Genomic DNA, 23377 nt, shown 5'->3' with positions numbered 1-23377 from the left:
TGAATTTAATTGTTAAATTTAAATACCAAAATAAATAAGTAAAAGTACAGATACTAAAATAAAACAAATTCTCAAGTTGAAAAAGCCAAAAAAATTATATTATTCCATCGTAATAATTAGGGTTGGAAAATTTGTGAATGTTTAAATAAAGCATTCGACACTTTGGCCCATGTTCTACGAAAACAAGTAATTCCAGTGTTAGTGGAAAAGGAAAAAGAAATTCCACTAAGTTAAATGATTACAAATGTTGTTTGAATTATATTTTAATTTGTGATATTATTTTACATGATAGTCTAATGATGTATTTTATATATTTTTCTTTTACATGTGTTCATTTTGTGCTCTCTTAATTATATTTGATAAAATTATGCTATTAATCTCTCTATTAATTTTTGTACCATGGGTAAGCTATGGATTTAATATTTAATATTTAATATTTTAATTTTATTAATTTAATTTATATATTTTTGAAAATTTAATCTTGATCAGACAACCATCATTAAATTTATTAACTAATATCTTAATTGATTTTTTTGTGTGTGAATAACATGTTAAAATAATAAGTTAACATAGCATTATGATAATATATTTATCACATCAAAATTTAAAATAATATAATTTAATTTAACATCCACTATTTAATTGAGAGTAAAATTTCAAATTTTAAAAATATAAATATTAAAATATTAAATTAACTTTTAAAAGACGATGTTAAATTTAAAAAATTAGATCAGATGGCGTTGTGTCCGTTGTAACTTTTTAATTGTGTTTCCATGTCGTGTCCAACAAGGGTCTTCATATCGTGTTCAACAAGGTCTACACGTGCACGATTGGGAAGATTCATCCACATTTCTTTTAAACTTCTGAAATTTTAGTATCTTTTCTTCAATAAATTTAAAAAATTATAAAATAATCACTAAACTATTCCAAAAATTTCATTTAAATCATTAGATTGTTAAATTTCTTTAAAAAGAATTCAACCGACAAACTCCAAGCGATGATTCAACGAGTACTCGTTGATAAATAGAAGAATATACTTTAGATCTAAATTAATCTAACGATCAAGATTGACAATAAAAAGTTATTTAAATTTTGATTCAATAATTTGTAATGTTTAAAGTTGTTTCTTGTAAAAGAGAAAAAAAAAAAGAAAGAAGAGATTTTCATTGGTGCAAGGAAAAAAATTTCTGAAATTTTAGTATATTTTCATCAATAAATTTAAAAATTATAAAATAATCACTAAACTACTAAAAATTTTCATTTAAATCATTAAATTATTAAATTTCTTTTTTAAAAAATCTAACTGACAAATTCCAAGTGATGATTCAACAAGTAAAAAAACTTTAGATCCAAAATCCAAAATTGATCTTAAAATTAATATTGACAATAAAAAATTATTTAAATTTTAATTCGATGATTTGTGCTGCTTAAAGTTGTTTCATAAAAAGCTAAAAGCTGTAAAAGGAAAGGAAAAAGAGATTTTAATTGGTACAAGGAAAAAAACTTTTGAATATCATTTTTAAATCAAGTGGCCGAAACATAAACATAGTAACTTACCCTAGAATTTAATAGTTAATAAGATTTCATTGAATTTAAACGTGAGATCCTAATATTCAAATATCAATTTAATTAGTAACACGTTCAAATTTCCGAAAAGATTAAATTTCAAATGTCCAAGAGTGCAGGGACTGAAAGCAAAATTAAACCTTTTAGAAAAAAATATGTTAAAAAAAGGCATATATTGTCTTGGAAAATAGATCAGCACTAGACCCGTCCAAAATCAAAGTTGTAAAAAATACAGGATAAAAACAAGAAATAACCAAACAAATCCTTGACTTATACGAAATGGCTAAAAGTCTGTATTATACCTTTGATATTTTAAAAAACTAATAAGAGTTCATGCAATGGACTTCCTGTCTAACTATTCATAGTGTGACAAAGATTGAAATAATGTGTTTTTCGAGTATCGTTCACTTAATTTGAGAAATGGTATTGAGATCGATTTAGGATCGAAGCCATTCTTACGTGTATATTTATAGGGCTTTCTTCACTTGGAAAAAGTTCAGGCGCTCCTTGTTAGCAGTTTCGACATCGTCCGGCGATGCCACCGCAACGGCAACTCCGTTGTCTTTAACGGCATCAATGGCGTCAGCAAATTCCTTGAAATCCTTTAAGCTGTGGTACAAGCAAGAATCAACAAAAAAAAAAAATTTTGAGTGAACCGCAACCGCGAGGTTAATCAACACAAAATATGAACATAACTATTCAAAGATTTGATTTTAGATGAAAATTACTAATAATTTTCATTTTCATTTTACTTCAATCCATAAAAGCCGAGTTCATCATATAGGTTTCAAAATTGTATCAAACTGAAAGTTCAGAGTGGATAATATATGTGAATTCAGAAATCCAATAACCAGAACTTTTCTATATGTAGGGGTGAGTGTTCAATCGAATCGAGTGAAAAAATTTCAAACTAATCGAGTTGACAAGTCTCATTTTATCATCATAATTCGATTTGAAATTTTTTCGACTCGAGTCGAGTAAAATAAAATTCGAATCAAGTTATACTTGAAAACCTTGTCACAATATAACTAATTTCATATTAGAGCATAAAATTTGAAACCATATATATATTTGAAAATTCCTTCGAAGCAAAATAAGAGAACGAACAAGATACTTTACTATGATAAACTTGAATTATTAATTTACTTATTTAGATCCCAAAATTATTATTCTAGAAATTTTTAAAATTTTAATATATATTTTAATTTAAAAATTATTTTGAATTTTTGTTGAGAAAAAGATCAATTTGCTCATTTTTAAAATTGACAAGGACTGAATGAGTATTTTACCCAATTTGTTATTCGAGTTATTCGAATTGTAAAATTCAACTCCAACTCGAAACTCAAATTATTTATCGAATTAACTCAAAAAACCCAAATAAATTGAATAACTTGATTCGATTAACTTGAAATTTAAAAAAAAATTCAAGTTGAATCAAGTTTTACCCGCCCTAGCTATATGTACTACTGGCAGTTATTATCATACTTTTTGAAATCACAAAGTGCCATAGTCTATTATAAGAATAATAAATACCAACGATTAGATGAAATCATCATTTTACCTCGTTGATAATATCTCTTCGCGTCTCCTTTGCCTTTCTTCCTCAGTAATCCCCAATAAATATCGTACCAAACTAGAAGAAGATAGTTGAAGTCAATACGAGCAGCAATAGTAATATTGGACCAAGTAAGCATAAAATAAGGTTAATAAGAAAAACAACTTATCGTCTCCATACCTGCTATAGCCTTTAGCATCTGGCAGCTGGTATGCATCAACATCACCAATGGTCCCGATAATTGCTTTGGTAAGAGTATCATCATCCATTTTCAATTCACGGAGAAAGTCACCAGTTCCATCATATATGTCAAGTGTTTTTAATAAGTTGGGGTCTCGATAAGATAAGAAGGTGAATACACCTACATGAGAAAATCTTGTGAGATTCTAAAAGGGGGGATAAAAGTATTTTGCCAGCAAATACAACACTTGGCGTGTACCTGAATGAGTATCGAAGTTGCAGAAACCCCCATAAGCTCCACCGCTAACACGAACACGGTCCCACAACCACGTGTTACTAATGTGTTTTGAAATAACATAAGCACTCCCACTAAGTTGGTAACCCCTGTCGTATAAGTTAGCTGCTTTCCCAACGTAATTTACCTGTAACAAGTGAAGGCTTTGTAATTCATTAGTCACATAAATAAGCAAAAGCAAATGATTATAAGAAGAGATGATTTATCCAACCTGAGTCGGTATCACGATGGCTTCATCGTTTGAAGGAAGTCGGACGTTCCAGCTAGCTCTTTCGACAAGAGATTTGCTAGGAAGCAAATCAAGGAATTTGCCAACGAACTTCCCTGTGTTCGAGAGAGTTTTCCCATCAGCAGTCATGTTTACCAAGCAACCTTCCTTGGAAAGTAAGGATTTACGGATCTCCTCGAGAGATGATGAAATTCCTGCCCAGTCATTATCCACTTTTTCTTCCAGTGCTTGAAGAAACTCCAGGTAACTATGAAAGAACAACACGAGTATGAACAGGTTTCTAAATCTCACTCCTTACAATACATTGTTGAAAATTAAATTTCCAAACTGAGAAGGAATGGCATCGCATAGTAAAATGTAAGATTAGCTCGAGGAAGAAAAACTTAATGGAATCCATAATTTGTAGTACCTGACTCCACCCATTTGCTCAGAAATCCAGCCAGCAACATTTAACTTCGCATCCATCCTAGCTGCGGCAATTCCATGACCTCCACCTCTCAACCGGTTCTGGATATGAGTATAACCCATTAGATTAAATTAAGGTTTTAGTTCTTGTATTTCCAGATAACCCTTAAAAATTCAAAATATATACCTCCATTCTGGCTTTGCTTTGGGATACAAACTGCTTGAACCGTTGTTGGTCTGTAAACTGTACTTCTTGAAGAACACAATTAATCTACAGTTGAACGGCATGGAAAAACCTTTAGAACAATCAAGCTTTTGGTGGAAAAGATTTTCAATAATAATCATCATCAGAACACCTTAATCTACAATTTATATATATATACCAGATTAAACAGGTCATCAGCACGCCCAGCCATTGATTTGCCTCGGACAATGATATGGCTACAGGGATCTTCCTTGCCTCGTATAGATGAGGTAAATGGATAAACTGATATTCCGCCAGTTTTTCTTCCAATCAACTGATTAAGTTGCACAAAGGTCAAGTCTTTTGTACCCATCTCTAGTAATGATTGACTGCCAAAAATTATGCATGGAGCAAAAGTGTCATATGCTGTAGATAGCTCTTTAAAGGAAATAAAATAAAACAGTTGTCATAACATATTTACATTACAATTTACAAGTATTATATTCTAAAATATGATTTTTGAACTAGACCATTCTACTTCTCTCATATGTTAAGTGATAGACATATAAAGCAAATGACTGTTGAATATCAAGTTACAGATTGACCAAAAACGCTATTTTCCAATTGGAAAGTTTGTAAGAAATTTTTTGTTATAGAAATGAAGGTGTCAATGAAATTCCACCAGCCTAAGCAGAATGACTGCTTGAAGTTTAGGTGATTTATAAGGTAACATAGGTTATCAAGCAATTGGAATGAAAAGTATGGTGATTAGCAGAAAAAGGGTAACGAAATAGGACACTAGCATCTAAAAGCTAATGCGCAGTGATCACTGATTCAGCATCTTGTGTAAGATGCTAGGGAAAAGCTCCACTGTTCTTTATGAATTGAAAGAGAACTTGATCTTTCTTGCCTCAAGTTAATCTCATAAACAACTTATTACGTCCGAAGCAGAAACAACTAGGAGAGATGACGCATATATAACAAGAGAAAAAACAGCTAGCTTTCAAGGCAAGATCCAACTCACCAAAACAATGGTACTAGAGGAAGAAGTTCTTGCTTCAGTGAACTCATATCAAAAACAACTTCAGAGTAAAGGACATCATTTGTGAAAAGATCATGCTGCAAAACCTTCACACCATTTATATCTCCGACCTACAGCAAGATGTATAGAAACTTAGCACAAGCAAAGCTGAAAGAGAGCATTTAGGAGTAGACATGGACCCTTGCTAACCTCTGTCGGAATACGTATCGGTTCCTTGGGAATATCATGTAAGGAGAGGCTTGGAACACATTTTAAGGCTTCTGGAGGGTCAGGAGTTTCTTGTTTAAGTTTCAGCTCTTCTGTAGCACGTGCTAACTCAGCTAGATCTTCCTCCGTCATACTGGCTTTAACTTTCTCCAAATTTTCCTTTTCGGCTGCTTCGTCACGAGAAGCTTTCTCCGGATCAGGCTGACAGAAAAGAAGTTGATTGATATGCAATTCAACTACCATAAAGAATTAAATAATATAGGAAGGTAATTTACCTGCATTTCTATGGTAACACAATGGGGATTGTTTAAGATAAACTTCTCTATTAAAGGAGAGAAAACAGCCTTGGAGCCTTCCTCAGCAATTCTGGCTTTCAGGTCCAATAAAGGTTGCTCATATTTCAAAGGCTCAAAAGGATCCATATCATATATCCACTTACCCTGTAAAATATACACAATAAAAATATAAATTTACACACGGAGAGGAAGGAAGGGAGGGAGAGTATTTTAACATTTAATTCTAGGAATCGAAAAGTTTACCATGGAGCGTAGCATCAGAGATAAGCCACGAGGAAAAGATCCAGTGTTGTTCTCTCTCAGCGAAAACTCAATTGTATTCATAGATGCCTCCACAGCCTCAGTGTCAAAACCTTCTTCAGCAAGCTTTCTAAGAGAACTCATGATCAACTCTTCTACTTTTGGAATATCATCATCAGAAACTCCCTTCAACCCAATGCTAAATTGAGGCTGAAGAAGTTCATCTTCCACTCCACCACCAATAATGGCATCTCCAAGACCACTTTCAAGCAACACTTTCCTCAAGGGAGAAGCAGGAGTTCCCAGCAAAAGATGATCCAGAAAACCGAGAGTAAGTTCAGTTTGCAAGTCCAACGGCTTATCAGAGAGCAGCCAATTCAGGCATACCATGTGCTTCTTCTTCAGATCACCACCATCACCAGCTGGATATTTCTCAACAATCCTGACTGGTTCCGAGAAAAGCTTCTGTGGCTCAACTTTTGATTCATTAGGAGCTGTACTCGCCTCAAACATGTCTAGATATTCTGAAAAAGAGATTGAGATAGAGATAGTAAATACTAAAGTTAAAAATTGTTTATACAATATCACAAACAGTAAGACCACAAGAACAATCAAGCGGTGCAAATACAATGGCAAATGACTGAGACAGGCTGGTCAAGCAAGCACTATATATCTATAAATAGGAGAACAGAAAACATTATAATGCATTCTCCTTATTATCAGATTTACAAGCATCAACTCCCTGTTGAATAGCATCATTTACATATTTCAAGGGATCCAGGGGTTACACATTAAGCAGAAGTTCAGACATCCATACATGAATAACTACTGCAATATCATTTATTACCACTTAGGATACGCAAGCGTTCACTCGGATCATCATCTCCATAAAACCATATCCTGGCATTGCTTGGATGGTAATACTTGCGGTGAAATTCCTGTAATTTCAATTCAGATAATGAGAGAAACCCATATTAGAAAACATCAAAACTACAACCACAAAAGCAGTAGTCACAGACACATTTGTTAGTTCCCTACATGCCCGAATCTGATTATTGATGCAGAATATAGATGAGCCACGCACACCATAATTAATGAAAAAGACAAAGAGTCTTGCCTTCTAACCAGCAGAAGTTGAAAAAGAAAACTGAATGCAAGAGACAAGCAAAACAGAAATAAAGTTGCCCCCCTTTTTTTCATTTTTTTCTCCATTCCAACCCCAAAGAACAGAATTTTTCCATAACCTAGGTAGCATGAAGTTTAGATTGATGTAAAACTAGGTTTCAAACATAACAATTTATACTCTTTGCCAAGATAAAATGCCTCTCAAGCACCGATAGAAGTTGAAGACACTAAAATATGTCTACCAAAGACAAATGCAGCATACCTTAAACTCTTCAAATGTCAGCTTGGGAATAACTAGCGGATCACCTCCACTGTCAACACCATAGGTATTGTCTGGAAAGAGAGCCTGCAGAGACATCGTAAGGAACAATTGTAAGTGGAAAATTTGATGAACATGCTAAATTTCCAATTAAGTATCTTCACTGTAGGTGTTTTACACTCCAGCACACATGAGTATACATGTGAGAGAGAGGAGTGAGGAGTTTTTTTGAATTAGCCATGAGATTTATATATATTTTACACTCAAACCATCAATATTTCCAATACCATATAGGCTACTAATTACTATATAAGCAGTATATAATAAAATGTAATAAATTCATAAAGCAAGAAAAGAAGGGAAAACTTGCCTGCTGAGCTGTCCGCCCTAATAAATTATCAGGCTGAGAATAGACACCTTTCATCTCGTTGAAAACAACTCCTATAGAGAATCCCAAACGGAAAAAGAAAATGTTATGAAGAGTAATGAGGTACTGTCAAGCATTACTTAGGGGGAAAGAACGTTTGTCGATTAAGAATGGGTTTCCAGAGGCCAAACACACGAGTGAATAAACACACCCACACCCACACACCTTTATAAGTTATATCTTCTGAAGGATCATTGAGCTCATAGTGCCAACCCTCCTGTTGAAAAGTTTGGAAGTCCTCAATGCACTTGGGGAAGAAGACAGCATCCAGGTATACATCAACAAGATTATAGAAATCCTGTTCAGAAAATATAAACCACATCAAAACTGAAAATTATGAACATAACAGTTTCATTCTCACAACTGTCTAACAAAATTTTTACTTCAAATTTGTCTCTTAAATGGCTGCATGATTGTTAGCAGCTGCAGGGAAGGAGATCCCATTGGGTCTTCAGTTATAATAGTGCAGTGCGAATACCCATGTCAACCACACCCAAGACACATTTTTTTCTTTACTGCTGCTCCTATCTCACATACTACTGATTTTAGGCAGCCCCCCTTTTTTGCCATTTCTCAATACTACGGAAAGTAAAAGCATTACCTTTGAATTGGTGGAAGCAACTGGATAGCAAGTCCTATCAGGATACGTGAATGCATTCAAAAAAGTGTGCAAGCTCCCCTTTAACAATTCAACGAATGGTTCCTTCAATGGATACTTTCTTGAACCACATAATACACTGTGTTCCAATATGTGAGGAATCCCAGTGGAATCCTTTCTGCATTAGCCAAGTTAGAAATCATAAGAACTCCAACAACTTATTGATTCAAATCATCACATAATAGTTTCTCCAAACATCAAGGTCAAGCATCCTTATTCAGACCACTAAATCAAACACCCTACCATTACCAATTCAAATTCTAAATTAAACATGTATAAAGAATTTTCTAAAAAAACATCATACACAACAGTTAATGTAGTTTGCGGCTCAAGCTTTACTAAACTCAGTTCAGAAATTAAACCTAATAAAAATTGTAAAAGAAAGATGAACTTACGGGGGAGTTCGAAAAACAATACCGAAAACCTTGTTCTCATCATCATTTGAAACGGACATAACCTCCGCACCAGTTTTTTTATGCTTGAAAAGAACAGCTTTTGATTTACACTCTCCAATGAACTCTTCCGATACTTTCTCGAATCCAAGCTTCTCCGCAACTTCATCTCCAACTCCAGCAATATCTATACGAGAAAACGAAAAAAAAAAAAACTCGTTTCAGTTCATTAAATTCAATTTACGATATAAGACTAAAAGCTAAAAATATACATATTACCTGAAGAAGGCTGCGTAGGAGGAGAAGCAACGGCGCGTGGAGATAAAGAACTGAAATGCTTGTTGTTTAAACCAAAGCGAAGAGAGGAAGAATGAGAAGAAGCTCGAGGGAGTGACCTCCAGCTGTTGCGGCGGAGAAGGGAGCGGTTAGGAACTAGACGACGATGATACCGGGCGGCGGTGGAAGCGAAGACGGAGGAAGATTTGGATAAAAAGGAACGAGAGTGTTTAGGAGCGGAGAAGAGAAACTTGTTACAAGCGAGAGATGAACATGAGAGAGAGCGGAGAAGCGCTGTTCTCTCCATTGATTTTTTTTTTTTTTTTTGCAGGAGAAATGAAGATGACGATGATAAATAAATAATAATTTATATATTTTGATTTTTTTTTTTTTTTTTTTTTTTAGAAATCTTAAGGGTTTATATTGAGAGGGGAAAATATCATAAAAGGTTGCTTGAACACTCTGAAGTGTGTGAATAGCTGTGGTGAATTCCTGCCCAGAAAAATATTTTAAAATATTTTATTAATTAATGAAAATTTTTATTTTCTTGGGGAAAAAGCCAGAAAATTTTTGTGTATAGCTTATCGGCCAAGTCGCTTGCCCAAATTTTTATGTTTTCCTTTTCTGACTGTGAAATCAAGATTTTGGCTCATGTTTGAACCGAATTAGGTCATTGAGTCGGATTAGTTAAATTGAAAATTAATTAGGGTATTAATCTGAAAAATAATTTTGAACCACTTGATTTGAGAATTAATATGAATTGATTTAATCGGGTAGAAAAATTAGTTAAATTAAATTTTAAATATTTTTAAAAATACTTAAATAGATAAATTATCTCATTAGTCAATCAAAAAATTAGGCAGCTCCCCTTATTTTGGTCACTTCAATTTTTTTTGTTAATTTAATCATTGCGATTAAAAAAATTTACTTAGTCACTCCACCATTGAATTTTCTTTCTTTATTTTTTTTTTCATTTTCTCTTTTTTAACCCGAAATATTGTAGCCACTTCCTCCATCAGCCACCCCCAGCAAACAAACATTGTCTTGTCAATGAACAACACTAACAGACGCTTCTTCTTTCTCCCTATTTTCCCTATTCTCCTTACCTATAGTCATCACTTCTCACCGTCACTGCTATAATCATTAGACGTCTTCTTCGACATTAGATTGTCGATCCAAAACCACCAGAGTTAATTCCAAAGCCTCCTCTTCAAATTTATAGGATTAGATTTCTCAAAAACCCTAAAAAATTGTGATGTCACTCTCAAAACTTTAGAGTTTTTGTGCTTCGATCTCTTAATCCCACTATTGATATGGCTTGATTTTGAGATGTCTTTTTACTTTTGAGTTTGCTAGCAATAGTTTGACGAAAGCAGTGACGATATCTTTAAGGGAGGTAGCGTCTAGGGTTCTTAGGAAAAGGTGAGGAGAGAGGAAAAAATAAGAAAAAATAAAAAAATAAAAAAAGATTCAATGGTGGAATAGATGGATTTAACAATTGATTGACCAATTTGATCACTTTCTTTAACGACGATGACCAAATTAATAAAAAAACTCCGAGATGACCAAAATATAAACAACCTAAATTTAGAAAAATAAAATATTAAAAATATATAAAAAAAACGGCTTAGCCGAATTTTTAGCTCAATTCATATCTATTTGCAAGTCAACCAATTTTTTACCTTATACCAAATTGGTACGCAACCCGGTTTGGTTAAACAATATGGGTTTGAATAAAATAGGCTTTAACATAACATTAGGCCAATTTTAAATACCGGTTAAGCCTTAGTTTCAATAAAACTTGAGCCCAGCTTAATTTAATTTGGTTTTTAATTGTAATTTGTATCACATAAAAATTGAATTTACAATAATATATAATACTACAATATAAATATTAAAAAAATGCCATTTATTTTTAAAATTTCATAATCATTTATTAAATTAAAAATAACATAAAATTTTGTAGAAATTTTTTTAGAGCAAGTTACACTTAAGGTCACTAAATTATTAATGAATTTATATTTTGGTCACTCAACTTCAAAAAGTTATAAAATAATCACTAAACTATTTAAAAATTTTCATTTAAGTCACTGAACTATTCAAAAGTTTTTATTCAAAGTCATTGGATTATTAAGGTTTTTTTTTTAGAAAAAAAAGTTTGGCTAACGAGCTCCAAACGACGATTTGACAATCAATACAATAAATCAATACCCATCGAAAAGTAGAAAAGCATATCTTAGATCGATTTGATGTCGAAGATTGAAGAAAAAGAAGAAGAAGAAGAAAACTATTTAGATTTTGATTCACAGATTTGTGCTGTTTAAATCTATTTCGTGGAAAAAAAACTAAATTGTAGAAGAAAAAATAAAGGAGAGCTTTCGATTTGTGCAAACAATGCTAACAAAGAAGGCCATCATACAACAATGATTTTAAAAAACCAATGACTTAAATGAAAAATTTTGAATAGTACGAGTGACCAAAACGTAAACCTACTAAATTTAGTGACCTTGGGTATAGTTTATCCAATTTTTTAAAATAATATGAGTGAGACTAAAATGAGTATGCTAATATCATACATAAGCCCGACCTAGCAAAAAGGAACAAACACCAATTTATTGTATAGTACATTGAGTATTGACAACATAAAATGGTGCATTTGATTTAAAACTAACCAACCATTAACCTTAAAACATTGCATACATAAGACCAACATTTAAGATCCTATCAATTTAATCCAAATCATACGTTAACTGCCCCACACTTCTTTCTAATTTGTCCCTTATTCCCAGTAAGAACACCAATGTTCCCAAGCTTAGCCATTGATGTCCCAAAATCATTCCCGAAAAGGAAAGAATTCATGCTATAGGAATTAACCATCGCAGCGGTCTTTGAGTCTTGCATCAGGACTTGATCGGATTCGAGAAGCCCGGCATTGTTCACAAGGTTCGTGTAGTACTTGTTGTCGAACCTGTACATGCTACCCGAGTCGAGCGGGGCGAGGTTGGTGTTCGAGGAGTCAATGTTTGGGCACATGGTTTGTAAATTGGTGAGTGCTGAAGAGTCGAGCATAGGGTCCGGTTTACCTGAGCCTCGAAAGTTGAAGAGTCTATTTTTGAAAGTGAAACATTGAGCGAAACCTATGGTATGAGCTCCTGCAATAAATACATGTAAAAATAAAAGTTAAAAGGAATCCAATAACCACATTCAACTCGAATTAAATCTAGAGCCAAGGTAGATCAGACCCATAAATGGGGACTAGCATTGTTATTTTTGTCCACAAAATTCAAACCTAAAACTTTTCTTAAAGAATATCGAGCTCTCTATCACTCAACACAATAAGTGTGTATTTCGTTATTGCTGTTTTTCTTGGCTAATACCCTCGAGTGATTGTTATCCCACTTAGATCATTTTGATTAAATTATAATTTCGATCCATCTATTATACTAAAATTTGTGATTTAATCCTTATATTTTAATTTGACATAATTAAAAGGTGTCAACACTTTAGACTAACTAATTACATTATAAAAATAAGAGAATAAAATTAACCTCTAGGGACTAAATCCCAAAATTGAGTAGAAGAATCAAACCCATAATTTAACCAAATACTTTTTTTTCTTTATACTCGAATAATTTAAGGACTAATTTGTCAAGAGAAGAAAAAGAACCTGAAAGGACAACAACATCCTTAAGGTCAAGACCCTTAGATGTGAATTTTGCAGTAATATTTTCCAAAGGCTCAAAAGGTGATGGCAATTGCTCATTAGCTGCTTGTTGACTTGCGGTTACCCCATCTCGTCGCCCTAACATTACTGGCCACGACGGCCCTCCTGCCTGCACACCAACAAAAAATATTACTACAAATAACCGAACCTATGTCAGGCACATATATCTAGCACTAACACTCAAATCCGAATAACATAAAACAAATAAATGAAACATGTTTCTATAGTTACCAGGACAACAGCTTCCCTTGCTGCAAGAGTCAATATATCGACACATGAAACAGTTGATGGGCAAAACCTTTCGACATCTTCTTTTATGTTGTCTATAACTTCAAACCCTCGAACTGAATTTCGGTTCGGTAAAGCGTTCTTTTCGCCCGTCATGTCATCAGTGTCGTCGAGGAGTACCGATCCATCGCAACCCTATTAGTATCATTCATAAAGCAAATTTTAAGTGTTCATAAGTTAGTTTAGCTAAAGATTGAATGATAGACTAACCAACTAGCTTAAGTTTTTGTCAACTTAACCGAGAACCAACTTAACATCCGTCGTTTAAGTTAATTAAATCAATGTTGTTTTCTTCAAAGTATGAGAAATAAGTAGGTTTGGGTTTGGGTTTTGACTATAATTTTTATATTGTATAGATTTATTACATATTATAAATGTATTATAAGAAGAAAAATAATAACAAATAATGTATATTAAAAGTCGGTTAAGTCAATTGGTTTTGTTACGAAAATATCTATTTTAACCGACTACAAAAATCAAATCAACTTATATCAACTTAAGGATATTGATAATGATGTCAATTGAATTTAGATTCGGGGAATATATATATATATATATATTAAAGATTGATGGTAAGAGGGGGGATTACATTAACGAAACAATCATGAAAGTGCAAGCGAAGGAGGGAGGCAGCAATCCTGGTATCGTTCCTATAAGCAGCCCAGACGCCATACTTAACCATGTTGGTCAATCTAGGGCATGACCAATCGTAGAAACGATAGCTCAGCTGACTGTATCCGTATGGAAACTGTGAGACCACGACGGGGATAAAGTGGAAGACTAAAAGGAAAGGGATAAAACTAGCTATATTGTGGGAGAAGACGAGTTTGTGAGCCATGATTGTTTTTCTTTTAAGATATATCCATGGTAGTATGGTAATGGAGATATTTATATGCAAAAACCATGGGGAAGCTGACAACTTAGTTTTATTGGTTTTAAGCTTTTGAAAGTGGCCATCACACCATGTTTTGTTCAGTGGCTTAATCCTAATGCCCACCCCACATTGACTAAAGTTTTCTTTCTTTATTTGGATTCGGGTTTAAGTAACTGATTCATAAGTGTTGACATTGTACTAACCTTCGAAACGACATTGTTAAGAAAAATAGCTATGAATCCAAAGTAAACTATATCATGACAAAATTTACCTAAAATTAATATTTAAGTCCAGTTTGAACCAATTTTTTCTCAACCCTAATCGCGAGTGTCAGATATTAACGTAGTTTGATATTAACATATTCGATTTTTTATATTTAGAAAAATAAAAATCATATTCTCGTATCATATTTAAATATATATTTGAATATGCACTATGTATATAAGAAGAAAACAAAATTTAAACAAGACACTTTAAGAAAAATATTAAAATAATATAACCTTTTTAATTAAAATATGAACTAAGTCTTGGAAACCTAATCTCAAGATTTAAGTGCTTAGGAAATTCTAAAGCATGATATGACAAGGACCTCATATTTAAAAAGTCCATGCCAAAGAATTATGCACATGTCAAGTAAAATATAAATTAATAATAATATTTATTTGTTGATCGAGTCTTACTTTAATTGGCATCAATATTGTTGTTAATGGAGAAGGACGTGAGTTTGAATGCTAATCTTCCTATTTACGGGATGAGAATAAGCTATGGATAATTTTAGACATTATGTCAAAAATACAGATATACTCGAGCATTGTTAAAATAATAATAATATTAATACACCATTGATTAATGATTTATTAATTTTGTTTATTTCATCAACTTAGTAACAGTGGAAGTGCATGACACTATCAACCCAACTCTGATGCAGGATGATTAATAAATAAATACACCTCCCATCTCCATAAATTTGTCAATTTTTATTTGGTTTAATAAGTAATTTAGTATTTAAATTTGACTTTTTGTTTTTTTTCAATTTGGTACTTGTATTTAGGAGCGAAGTCGAAAATTTTTTAGGAGACCGGAAATTGGGTTATATATTTTTATGAGAGTTAAAATGTAATTTTACAATTGTATTGGTATATATCTTTGTGGTTTTTAGGATGACTAAATAAAATTTTATCGTTTTGGGGTGCCAAACTATAATTTTGTTATTTATTTACTTACAATTTTATAAAAATTCAAGGGCTCAAAGCACGTTTTTTCATTTTAAGAGGGCAAGCGCCTACCTACTCCCTTATATTTGACAAAAATAATATATTTTGGTACCCAAAACTTATGGTATTAACTTTTTAGTTTAATTCTGGTTTTAGTGTTGATTTGACGAAAACTCATTTGGAAATTAACTTTCATTAAAGAAACCCTAAAACCCAAATTAAATCACAATCATCAAGTTGTATCTAATAAATTAAACACAAATTTAAACAAATTCACAATTAACACTAAATTTATTCTATCATGAAAAATTCAAACCTAATAATATTAGCCATTAACTTTCATCGAATCAACCCTAAAACCCTAATTAAATACTAAATAGTTAATATTATTATATTTGGATACCAAAATATATATTTTTGTCAAATACATGTACGGATTGGACTAAAAAAACTACAAATTCCACATTAGAAAAAGTGTCAAACTAAGATACCAAATATATATTAAACTTTTTATTTATACTTTTTTAGGTATCATTTGAAACTTCGCTTTTTTTTTAACATTAATCTCATTATAGGTTCTTATCATATCTACTCTTTTTGGATACAATGCCTAAAACTACTCATAGCCCCTCCCCTACCCTTAAATATATAGGAAGATAATGCGCTTCAGCGTACTCAAATCCACGTCCAGTGCACTCAAACTCACGTCCTCCTACACTGGCAACAATGTCAATGCCAATTGAGTTATTATTCAATCTGCTAAACGTCAAACATAAACATTTATATATAGATTTTTTTTGTGATAAATAAGAAAATACAGAGCCAAACTACGTTACATTATTCAAACCCCTTAGCGGGGAGATTTCAAAAACTTGCAGCCCTTGATTAGTTATGTGAGCCAACTTGATCAGTCTGTCAGCTTCCTGGTTCTCTTCTCTAGGATATGACAAATGCTTCAATGCTGGGTCCGTGAAAGCAGCTAAAGAATCCTCCTAATTAAAGCCGAATTTGGTCCACCTGTGGGGATCTCCTGTATGACATTAGCCAGTTGAAAAAAAAATCAAATTAGTGCTTAAAATATAATATTTAATTGATGTATATGATAATGTAATTATTAAAATATGCTGTTGCGTATTAGGAATGATGTAATCACACCAGTAATTAATAAGCTCATAAGCTAGCTTAAGAGTTCTATTAATTATGATTACTTTAGAATATGGGATGACATTCCCAATTATATTCAAGTTTTATGAGCAATAAAATTGATTGAGGTTTATCTTTAAAACAACTTTTAAAGAAATAAAAATATATAATGATAAATTTAATCCTTAATGTTTACATATTTTATTAATTTGGTATTTTTTTTAGGTTAGATTTAACTATTATTAACTTTTTAAAAAAGAATCAAATCGTTTTTTTAATGAAAATTCTAATTAAAATATTAAAATTTTAACGATGTTGACATGACAACTTGTGGCGGTCCACTAGGTTTAGGATAGCGAGCTATTGGCCTTTGGGTTATTGGGGTTTAGGTTAGCATATGGGTCTTGGGTAGTTTGGTTTGGGTTGGACAAATTTGGGCTTTGTATTCGGGCCATTTCCTTTGTAAATGGACTTTATAATTAATGAACCCTTTTGTTTTTGTTTTTGTTTTATTTGAGCAGGATGAATTTGAGCTTTTACAGTGTTCATGGGTTGGTCCAAGTTCAGTTTGGGCCCATGTAAGGTATCTAGACCAATTTTTTAACTTCGGGCCTAGCTTGAAAAATGTGTTTACTTTTCTGTCCAAGCCTGACCCAATTTAAGAAATGTAAATTCGGGCCTGACCCACCCATATTTGATATTTTTAGATTAGTTTTTTATTTAAAAATATTTTTAAAAAAATATAATACACTAAATGCACTAAAAAAGCTAAAATAAAAAAATTAAAACACATTAAAAATTATTTATTTCAAATATAATAAATATTTTATTATATTAAAAAATATAAAAAAATATGGGTCAAATTGACAAAAGATATAAACGTTAAGAGCTAAATTTATTATTATGCCTAAATAAAAATGTGTCCAACAAAACTTGTTTGGAGTAATGGTTAAAGCTTTCGTTTAGCACCTAAATGACACGGGTTTAAACATTGTCATCTCATTTCTCCTTCCCCAAATGTAATGATGAAAAAAATATAGAGAGATACTAAGATATAATTTGTTTCTCTAAAACAAATTGATTTTAAAAATTATGCTAAATTAAAGTATATGGATTAAATTTAAAATTTAAGTATAGTTGAAGGACCAAAATCATAATTTGACTCAATCAATGTAAAAAAAAAAAGCCCAAACTTCAATTTTCTAAGGGAAGCTTGGTATAGATTTGGGGACAGCTTTTATTGTTGGGTATTGTGTGAAATTGAAGAGTAGGAATTAGGTGTAGTCTGGGTTTGAGTCGCGCTAATCGTGTTGTTATTAGGGTTTTACATTTATCTTATAATTAAAAAAAATCAAATATAGGGATATTGTTAGTTATAGATTTTAGTTTAGGACTTCAATGTTTAATATTGTTGTCAAAAACTGCTTTTAGAAAATAAAATGCACATTTCAGACTTAATGTTGTAAAATAAAAAATACGCATTTAATGATACTTAAATTCGTTAATTTTAATAAAAATATGAGGAAATAATTTATTATAACTCATGATTAATATTTTGATGTAGATATGTATAATTTTTAAATATTTTTAAGCAATTAATATAAACTATTTGCAAATTTAATTTGAACATATAAATCATATTTTAATTTAGCCTCAAAAGTGCTTTTAAAAAGTAACGATAAACAAAGCCTATGTCAAGCTAAATTATAGAGATTAAACTATAAAGTTGAATGTAATAGAAGAACCATAATCTAACTCAAGCCATCTCGACGAGACGCTCCCATTCGATTGAACCCACTACCTCTTTAGGAAGCTTTAGGTACTTGGGCTTTCTGAAAGTTAGGAGACAAAACTTCGATTGGGGATAATATTAACCCGTTAAGGTGTTTGACAGGTCTTGATAGACAACACTTCGAACACTTCTTTAGAATGAGTCGCTCTCTCCTCAATGCACACACACACAAAATAAACTCTTTTTGGAGAAATCTTTGAAATATTAGTCATCAAAAGTCGATGAACCCATCAATGGATTGGTATTATCCTCGATTAGAATTTCGTCTTTCAACTTTATAGAATGCTTCAAGCTATTTGAAAAAAGTGACAAATAGCTTAGCACATAACTACCTACTAAGAATACATTTGGTAAAATCATTGCTTAACATAATTTTGTACCCCAACTATGTTTCAATATTTTAGCCCAATAGCTCTACCCAAATATTAAAAATTAGAATTATGTTAAATAATTATATATTTTATAATTCATTTAAATAATATAAAAAAATTCTCTAGTAAATATGACTTTAAGATCCACTTAATACTTGATACTGGTCTTTTTTTTTTTTAATATATGATAGTAAAAATATGATTAATATGAATTGGAATATTGCAAAAGAAATTGGATAATGATTCATTCAAAATCTTAAATTATTCACATTTTGTATATAAATATCCAAATATATAGTTAATAAAAAATATTAAATATATGTATTCAATATCAGCATTGGTGCCAGTACAAGAAGACTGGGATTCGAGTATGCTGAAGCGCATTATCCTCCTATTTAAGGGTTGAGGAGGGGCTATAGATAATTCTAAGTATTGTATAAAAAAAAGCCGATATAATAAGAATCTATAATATAAAAAACTGCCCATCATTGATTATATATATAACCCAATTATTCAAATTCTAGAATTTAAATAAAAGTACCAAAAAATTCTTTGTACTATATTTTGGATTGCATATTAGTCCCTCAAATAAAAAATTAGATAAATTAACCCTTCTCGTTAGATGAGTAAGCAAAATGACCCTTCATTAAAATTCGATATTTATATATATATAGTATAATAACATATTTAGCCCTAAATTTTTACACATTTATTCGGTTTGACCCTACTATTTTATTAGAAGTGAATCAGAAAATTTTGAAACTAATAAGGCTAAAGGATCAAAAAGTCAATTAAACCCTTCTAAAATTTAAAATTATTAAAAATAACAATACCGATCCAATAGCAAAACACCAATAATCCAATCAAGTGATGACCCATATATAAATTAATATGTTGTTGGTTAGTCCTTCCTTTTCATCAAAGAATTTATTACTTTCCATTTAAAGCTTTCATCATTATGCTATACCCATTTTAGGATCAAAACCCATGGCTGATCTTTGAAGGAATCTTATATATATATATATATATATATATATATATATATATATATATATGTTTTTGTCATGTAAAGACCCAATTAATGTGCTTAGCATCTTCCTTTTACTCTTTAAAGAACAAAATATAAATTAATTCACCCAATCAGTAGAATAATTTCAATATTTATGAATTTTTATGTATTTTTTCAAATGAGTTCTTTTATTTAACATAAAAATATAATAAAAATATTAAAATAGAGCTCTCATTGTAGGCACCATAATTATTAATTATATCTGTCAATTACTTTGCTTGTGAGGGTGACATTTTGGTCAACCTCTTGTATAAAAATTATTACAATTACACTACTTTTTTTGAATTAATTTTTATAATATATGATTGGATTAGGTGAAAAGATAAATTTTAGAAAAATTATTTTATGGACCATTTTATTATATTATTTATGGTCTCATTTTAATTATTTAATGACATATTAGTAGTTTTTATATTATTAATATATGATTTTGATAAATTTTTTACTCGAATCCGAAACTTGAACCCTAAACTCAAATTTAAAATTTAATCTAAACAATAAAAAGTAATATAATTTAATCTTTAAAATAATAGAAATACTTGCCAGAAAATGTTATTTTAAAGGTAGGAATCAAAACCAATTATTGATAAAGATACTCAAATTAGTGAAGTAATTAATGCTTAGAAGTTTTGGTAATGAATTCTATAGACAATAAAAACAACTTAATTTAATAAAAGGGAGTTGTTTTGGTAATTTTTAGAAATTTGCCAAACAGTCCCTCAATTTTGGAATTGGGTGAGAATTTTGGTGAGCTAATGTTAAAATTATTATCTTAGATTTTTTGTGTTTCTATTATTTGTTAATTTTCAATCAAATTTTAGTTAATAAATTTATTCCTTTTAGCTTTTTAGGTGAAACTGTTAAAAATAAAAGACCAAATTACACAATCTGTAAATGTTGAGGGTTAAACTTTTAGAATCAAAATTAAATCAACACAATATATAATTATTAAGAGTTAAAGTTGCTATTATGTTAATTTTAAAAGTTGAAACTATTAGCTTGCTGGAGACAAAAAAAAGACAAAATTGAGTAGTTGGGTGACCATTTTATAACTTTTCATGGTAGAGTGATCAGAAACAAAATTACTAATACTATTCTGTAACTTTTCATTGTTAGGTGACTAAAAAAAATTACTAATGGTAGGGTGACTACTAGTGTAGTTTACCCGAAAAAAAAATCAGGAACTTGAAATGATCTGAACAAGTAGTTTGATTCCAAATGCCAAACTCAAAAAACCTCGATTGGAAAACTCAAATGGTTCGGACCTAAAATGACCCAAAACTAAAATAATTTGAACTCGAAATGGACTAATCTCACAAAGTTAATTCATTATTTGTTTTTGGAATTGCTCAAAACATTGTGATTTAAGCAACTTCTTCTAGAAAACAAGCACTAGCAACTAGAGGTTCAATGTCATAGAAGCAAGTAATGGAGAAGCTATTGTTATAATGTTCATGTTTCTTCTATGAAAACACGGTTCGTGATTCGAATTCTCGCGTACTAGCATAGAAAGTAAAACGAAAACTCAATTCGAAGATCGAAGGAAACCGAATCCTGCAAAATTTCACAGCTTCTACTCTCATTTATAGCAAATAGTATATAGTATATATTATCAACTTCGTGCTTGTGGACTCAGCTTATGTATGCATACTTTTTATCTGCAAAATTCATGGTGGATAAACTCTATACATTGCCTTTAAGGGGTTTGTGAGTAGGGGTTTTCCAGCTATAGGCTTCGGATTTTGCGTCTTCTTCATCTTCCGTGCTGTCACCTCTTGTTGTGGAGGTTCCTCCAGTGTTCGTAGCTAATTGGAGAGGACCTTGAGGAGAACCGGATTGTGAACTGCTGCCTTTCGAAGAATCTCCGTATGGATCATGGGACATGCATAGACCATTCCCCAAAACAAGGGCCGATTGATTTGCTGGGGTGGTTGTGGTCCTTGTAGATGGTGGAAGTCGTCTCGTATGAAGTCGGTATTTCTGGAAAGGCAGGAGAATTAAGGGCCGATATCCTGAAAACTGAACTACGAAGAAAGAAAAAGGAACTAAGAACCAACCTGCAAATGGCTCTTAACTTCATCATTGGTCAAGCCATCTACTTGCATAAGTTCCCTAATTTGCTTTGGAGTAGCCACTGCAAAAGAATCAAAGATTATACATACATACATACATACATCATATATATATCTCTATGCATTTCAATGATCCCAACAAAATGATTATACATACATATACATATGTATACAAACAAAGTTCTAAATTTCTTATCTTTGATGACTTGAACAACAAGCAATCCAATCCAACCTGAAACAAAAACCGAAATTGTTCTTTGATTTCCTCACCTTGAGAGCCACCTAATTGCTGCAATGCATTAACAAACCGGCGATGTAACTCCGATGACCAACACCTCCTTTGCTTCCTAGTAGCCTGCTGTTGTTGTCGCTGGAGATCGGATAAGGGCTGCAACTCGGACCGGAAATTCACCTGACCCTTCAAGGAAGAATACGAAGCTGCTCTACTACGGCTCATCCTCGATTCCGTAAAACCCAATTCCACTTTCGGATTCTTGATTCCCGGAGTGAGAATCGTTAGTCCATGAATTGGTATCTCCCTTTTCTCTTCTTTCTTCACTGCAAAACTCAAATTTGCCTTGAATGGCATAAAACCTCTAACTTTTCCCCTGTTTTTAAATGGATCCCCATGGTTTCTCTGTTCATAAACCAACATAAATATTAACAAATTTAAGTATAAACCACAAACTTTTTTCTTTAAAAAGCTACCTTAGTATCTAATTTATCATCAATGGAACTATAATCATCATCATCAGTATTCCAAAGCTGAACAGAACTCATCCAATTTTTCTTAGAATCATCTTCTTCTTCTTCTTCTTCTTCTTCATCACTGTGATTATTATTCTCCTTTTGATTGTTCTTCAATGGAATAAATTCTTCTAAAACAGGTTCAACATTTCTTCTTCTAACACATTGCGTTGATTCCTCTTTCAAAGCTAAAATCGCTGCCAATCAAACAACAAACCAAAAATCCCCAATTAAATAAAATTTCAAACATAAATCACAAAACGAAACAAAACCCAATTTAATTTGATTTAAAAGGAAAAAAAACGAACCATCATTCAAAAGAAGCATAGAAAGAGGAAGTTCACGTTTAAAACCATCGATCTTTCTCATTTCTTCTTCTAATCGTTTAACAAAAGAATCAAGCTTTGAAATCTTATCGGAAACGCTTCCCATCAATGAAATTTCCTCGAGAAAATTACTGATCGTTTTGGGTATAAATTTGGGTCTAAAATCCAAGCTCAGTTCTGATGGAACCGAGCCCATTTTTTCAAATTTTTTTCTTTTCGATTCCTTTTTGGGATTTTTTAAAAAAAATGTCTGTTTGAAGCTGGGGAATATATAGGTCAAAAAAGAAGGAACATATATATAGAGTGAAAAGGAAGCATTTTTTTCGTTAAACTATTTAAGTGTTGAGTGAAAAAGAAGCTTTTCTTTTTTGGTGTTTGGCAAGAGAGAAAATGAAAGAAAGAAAAGTAAAAAATTTCTGTT

The 23377-nt window shown here is 31.6% G+C and overlaps 3 protein-coding genes across 3 annotated transcripts; all 3 read right to left on the bottom strand.

The window, feature by feature from the left end:
• Positions 1–1836: 1836 nt before the first annotated feature.
• LOC105779866 (presequence protease 2, chloroplastic/mitochondrial) lies at positions 1837–9756 on the bottom strand. The gene is made up of 19 exons (XM_012603827.2): positions 9340–9756; positions 9064–9247; positions 8612–8786; positions 8176–8308; positions 7954–8024; positions 7587–7670; positions 7047–7137; positions 6203–6723; positions 5939–6103; positions 5646–5864; positions 5439–5566; positions 4614–4803; positions 4418–4501; positions 4235–4332; positions 3808–4072; positions 3561–3723; positions 3302–3482; positions 3128–3199; positions 1837–2175 (listed from the first exon to the last, which is right to left on the bottom strand). The coding sequence occupies exons 1-19, from the start codon at positions 9641–9643 to the stop codon at positions 2034–2036; spliced, it is 3270 nt and encodes a 1089-aa protein (XP_012459281.2). The 5' UTR covers positions 9644–9756; the 3' UTR covers positions 1837–2033.
• A 2168-nt stretch (positions 9757–11924) lies between these two features.
• On the bottom strand, positions 11925–14191 carry LOC105778740 (peroxidase 10). Its single transcript, XM_012602496.2, has 4 exons — positions 13938–14191; positions 13292–13483; positions 13004–13169; positions 11925–12488 (listed from the first exon to the last, which is right to left on the bottom strand). The coding sequence occupies exons 1-4, from the start codon at positions 14184–14186 to the stop codon at positions 12076–12078; spliced, it is 1020 nt and encodes a 339-aa protein (XP_012457950.1). The 5' UTR covers positions 14187–14191; the 3' UTR covers positions 11925–12075.
• Positions 14192–21366: 7175 nt separating this feature from the next.
• Positions 21367–23377, bottom strand: LOC105780549 (transcription factor HHO6). The gene is made up of 5 exons (XM_012604944.2): positions 22939–23377; positions 22592–22827; positions 22154–22520; positions 21869–21945; positions 21367–21791 (listed from the first exon to the last, which is right to left on the bottom strand). Exons 1-5 carry the CDS (start codon positions 23150–23152, stop codon positions 21495–21497), a joined length of 1191 nt encoding a protein of 396 aa, XP_012460398.1. The 5' UTR covers positions 23153–23377; the 3' UTR covers positions 21367–21494.

This window comes from Gossypium raimondii, chromosome 4 (genome assembly GCF_025698545.1).
Source record: "Gossypium raimondii isolate GPD5lz chromosome 4, ASM2569854v1, whole genome shotgun sequence".
NCBI classification, from domain to species: Eukaryota; Viridiplantae; Streptophyta; class Magnoliopsida; order Malvales; family Malvaceae; genus Gossypium; species Gossypium raimondii.
This window is presented reverse-complemented; position numbering and strand designations above follow the sequence as displayed.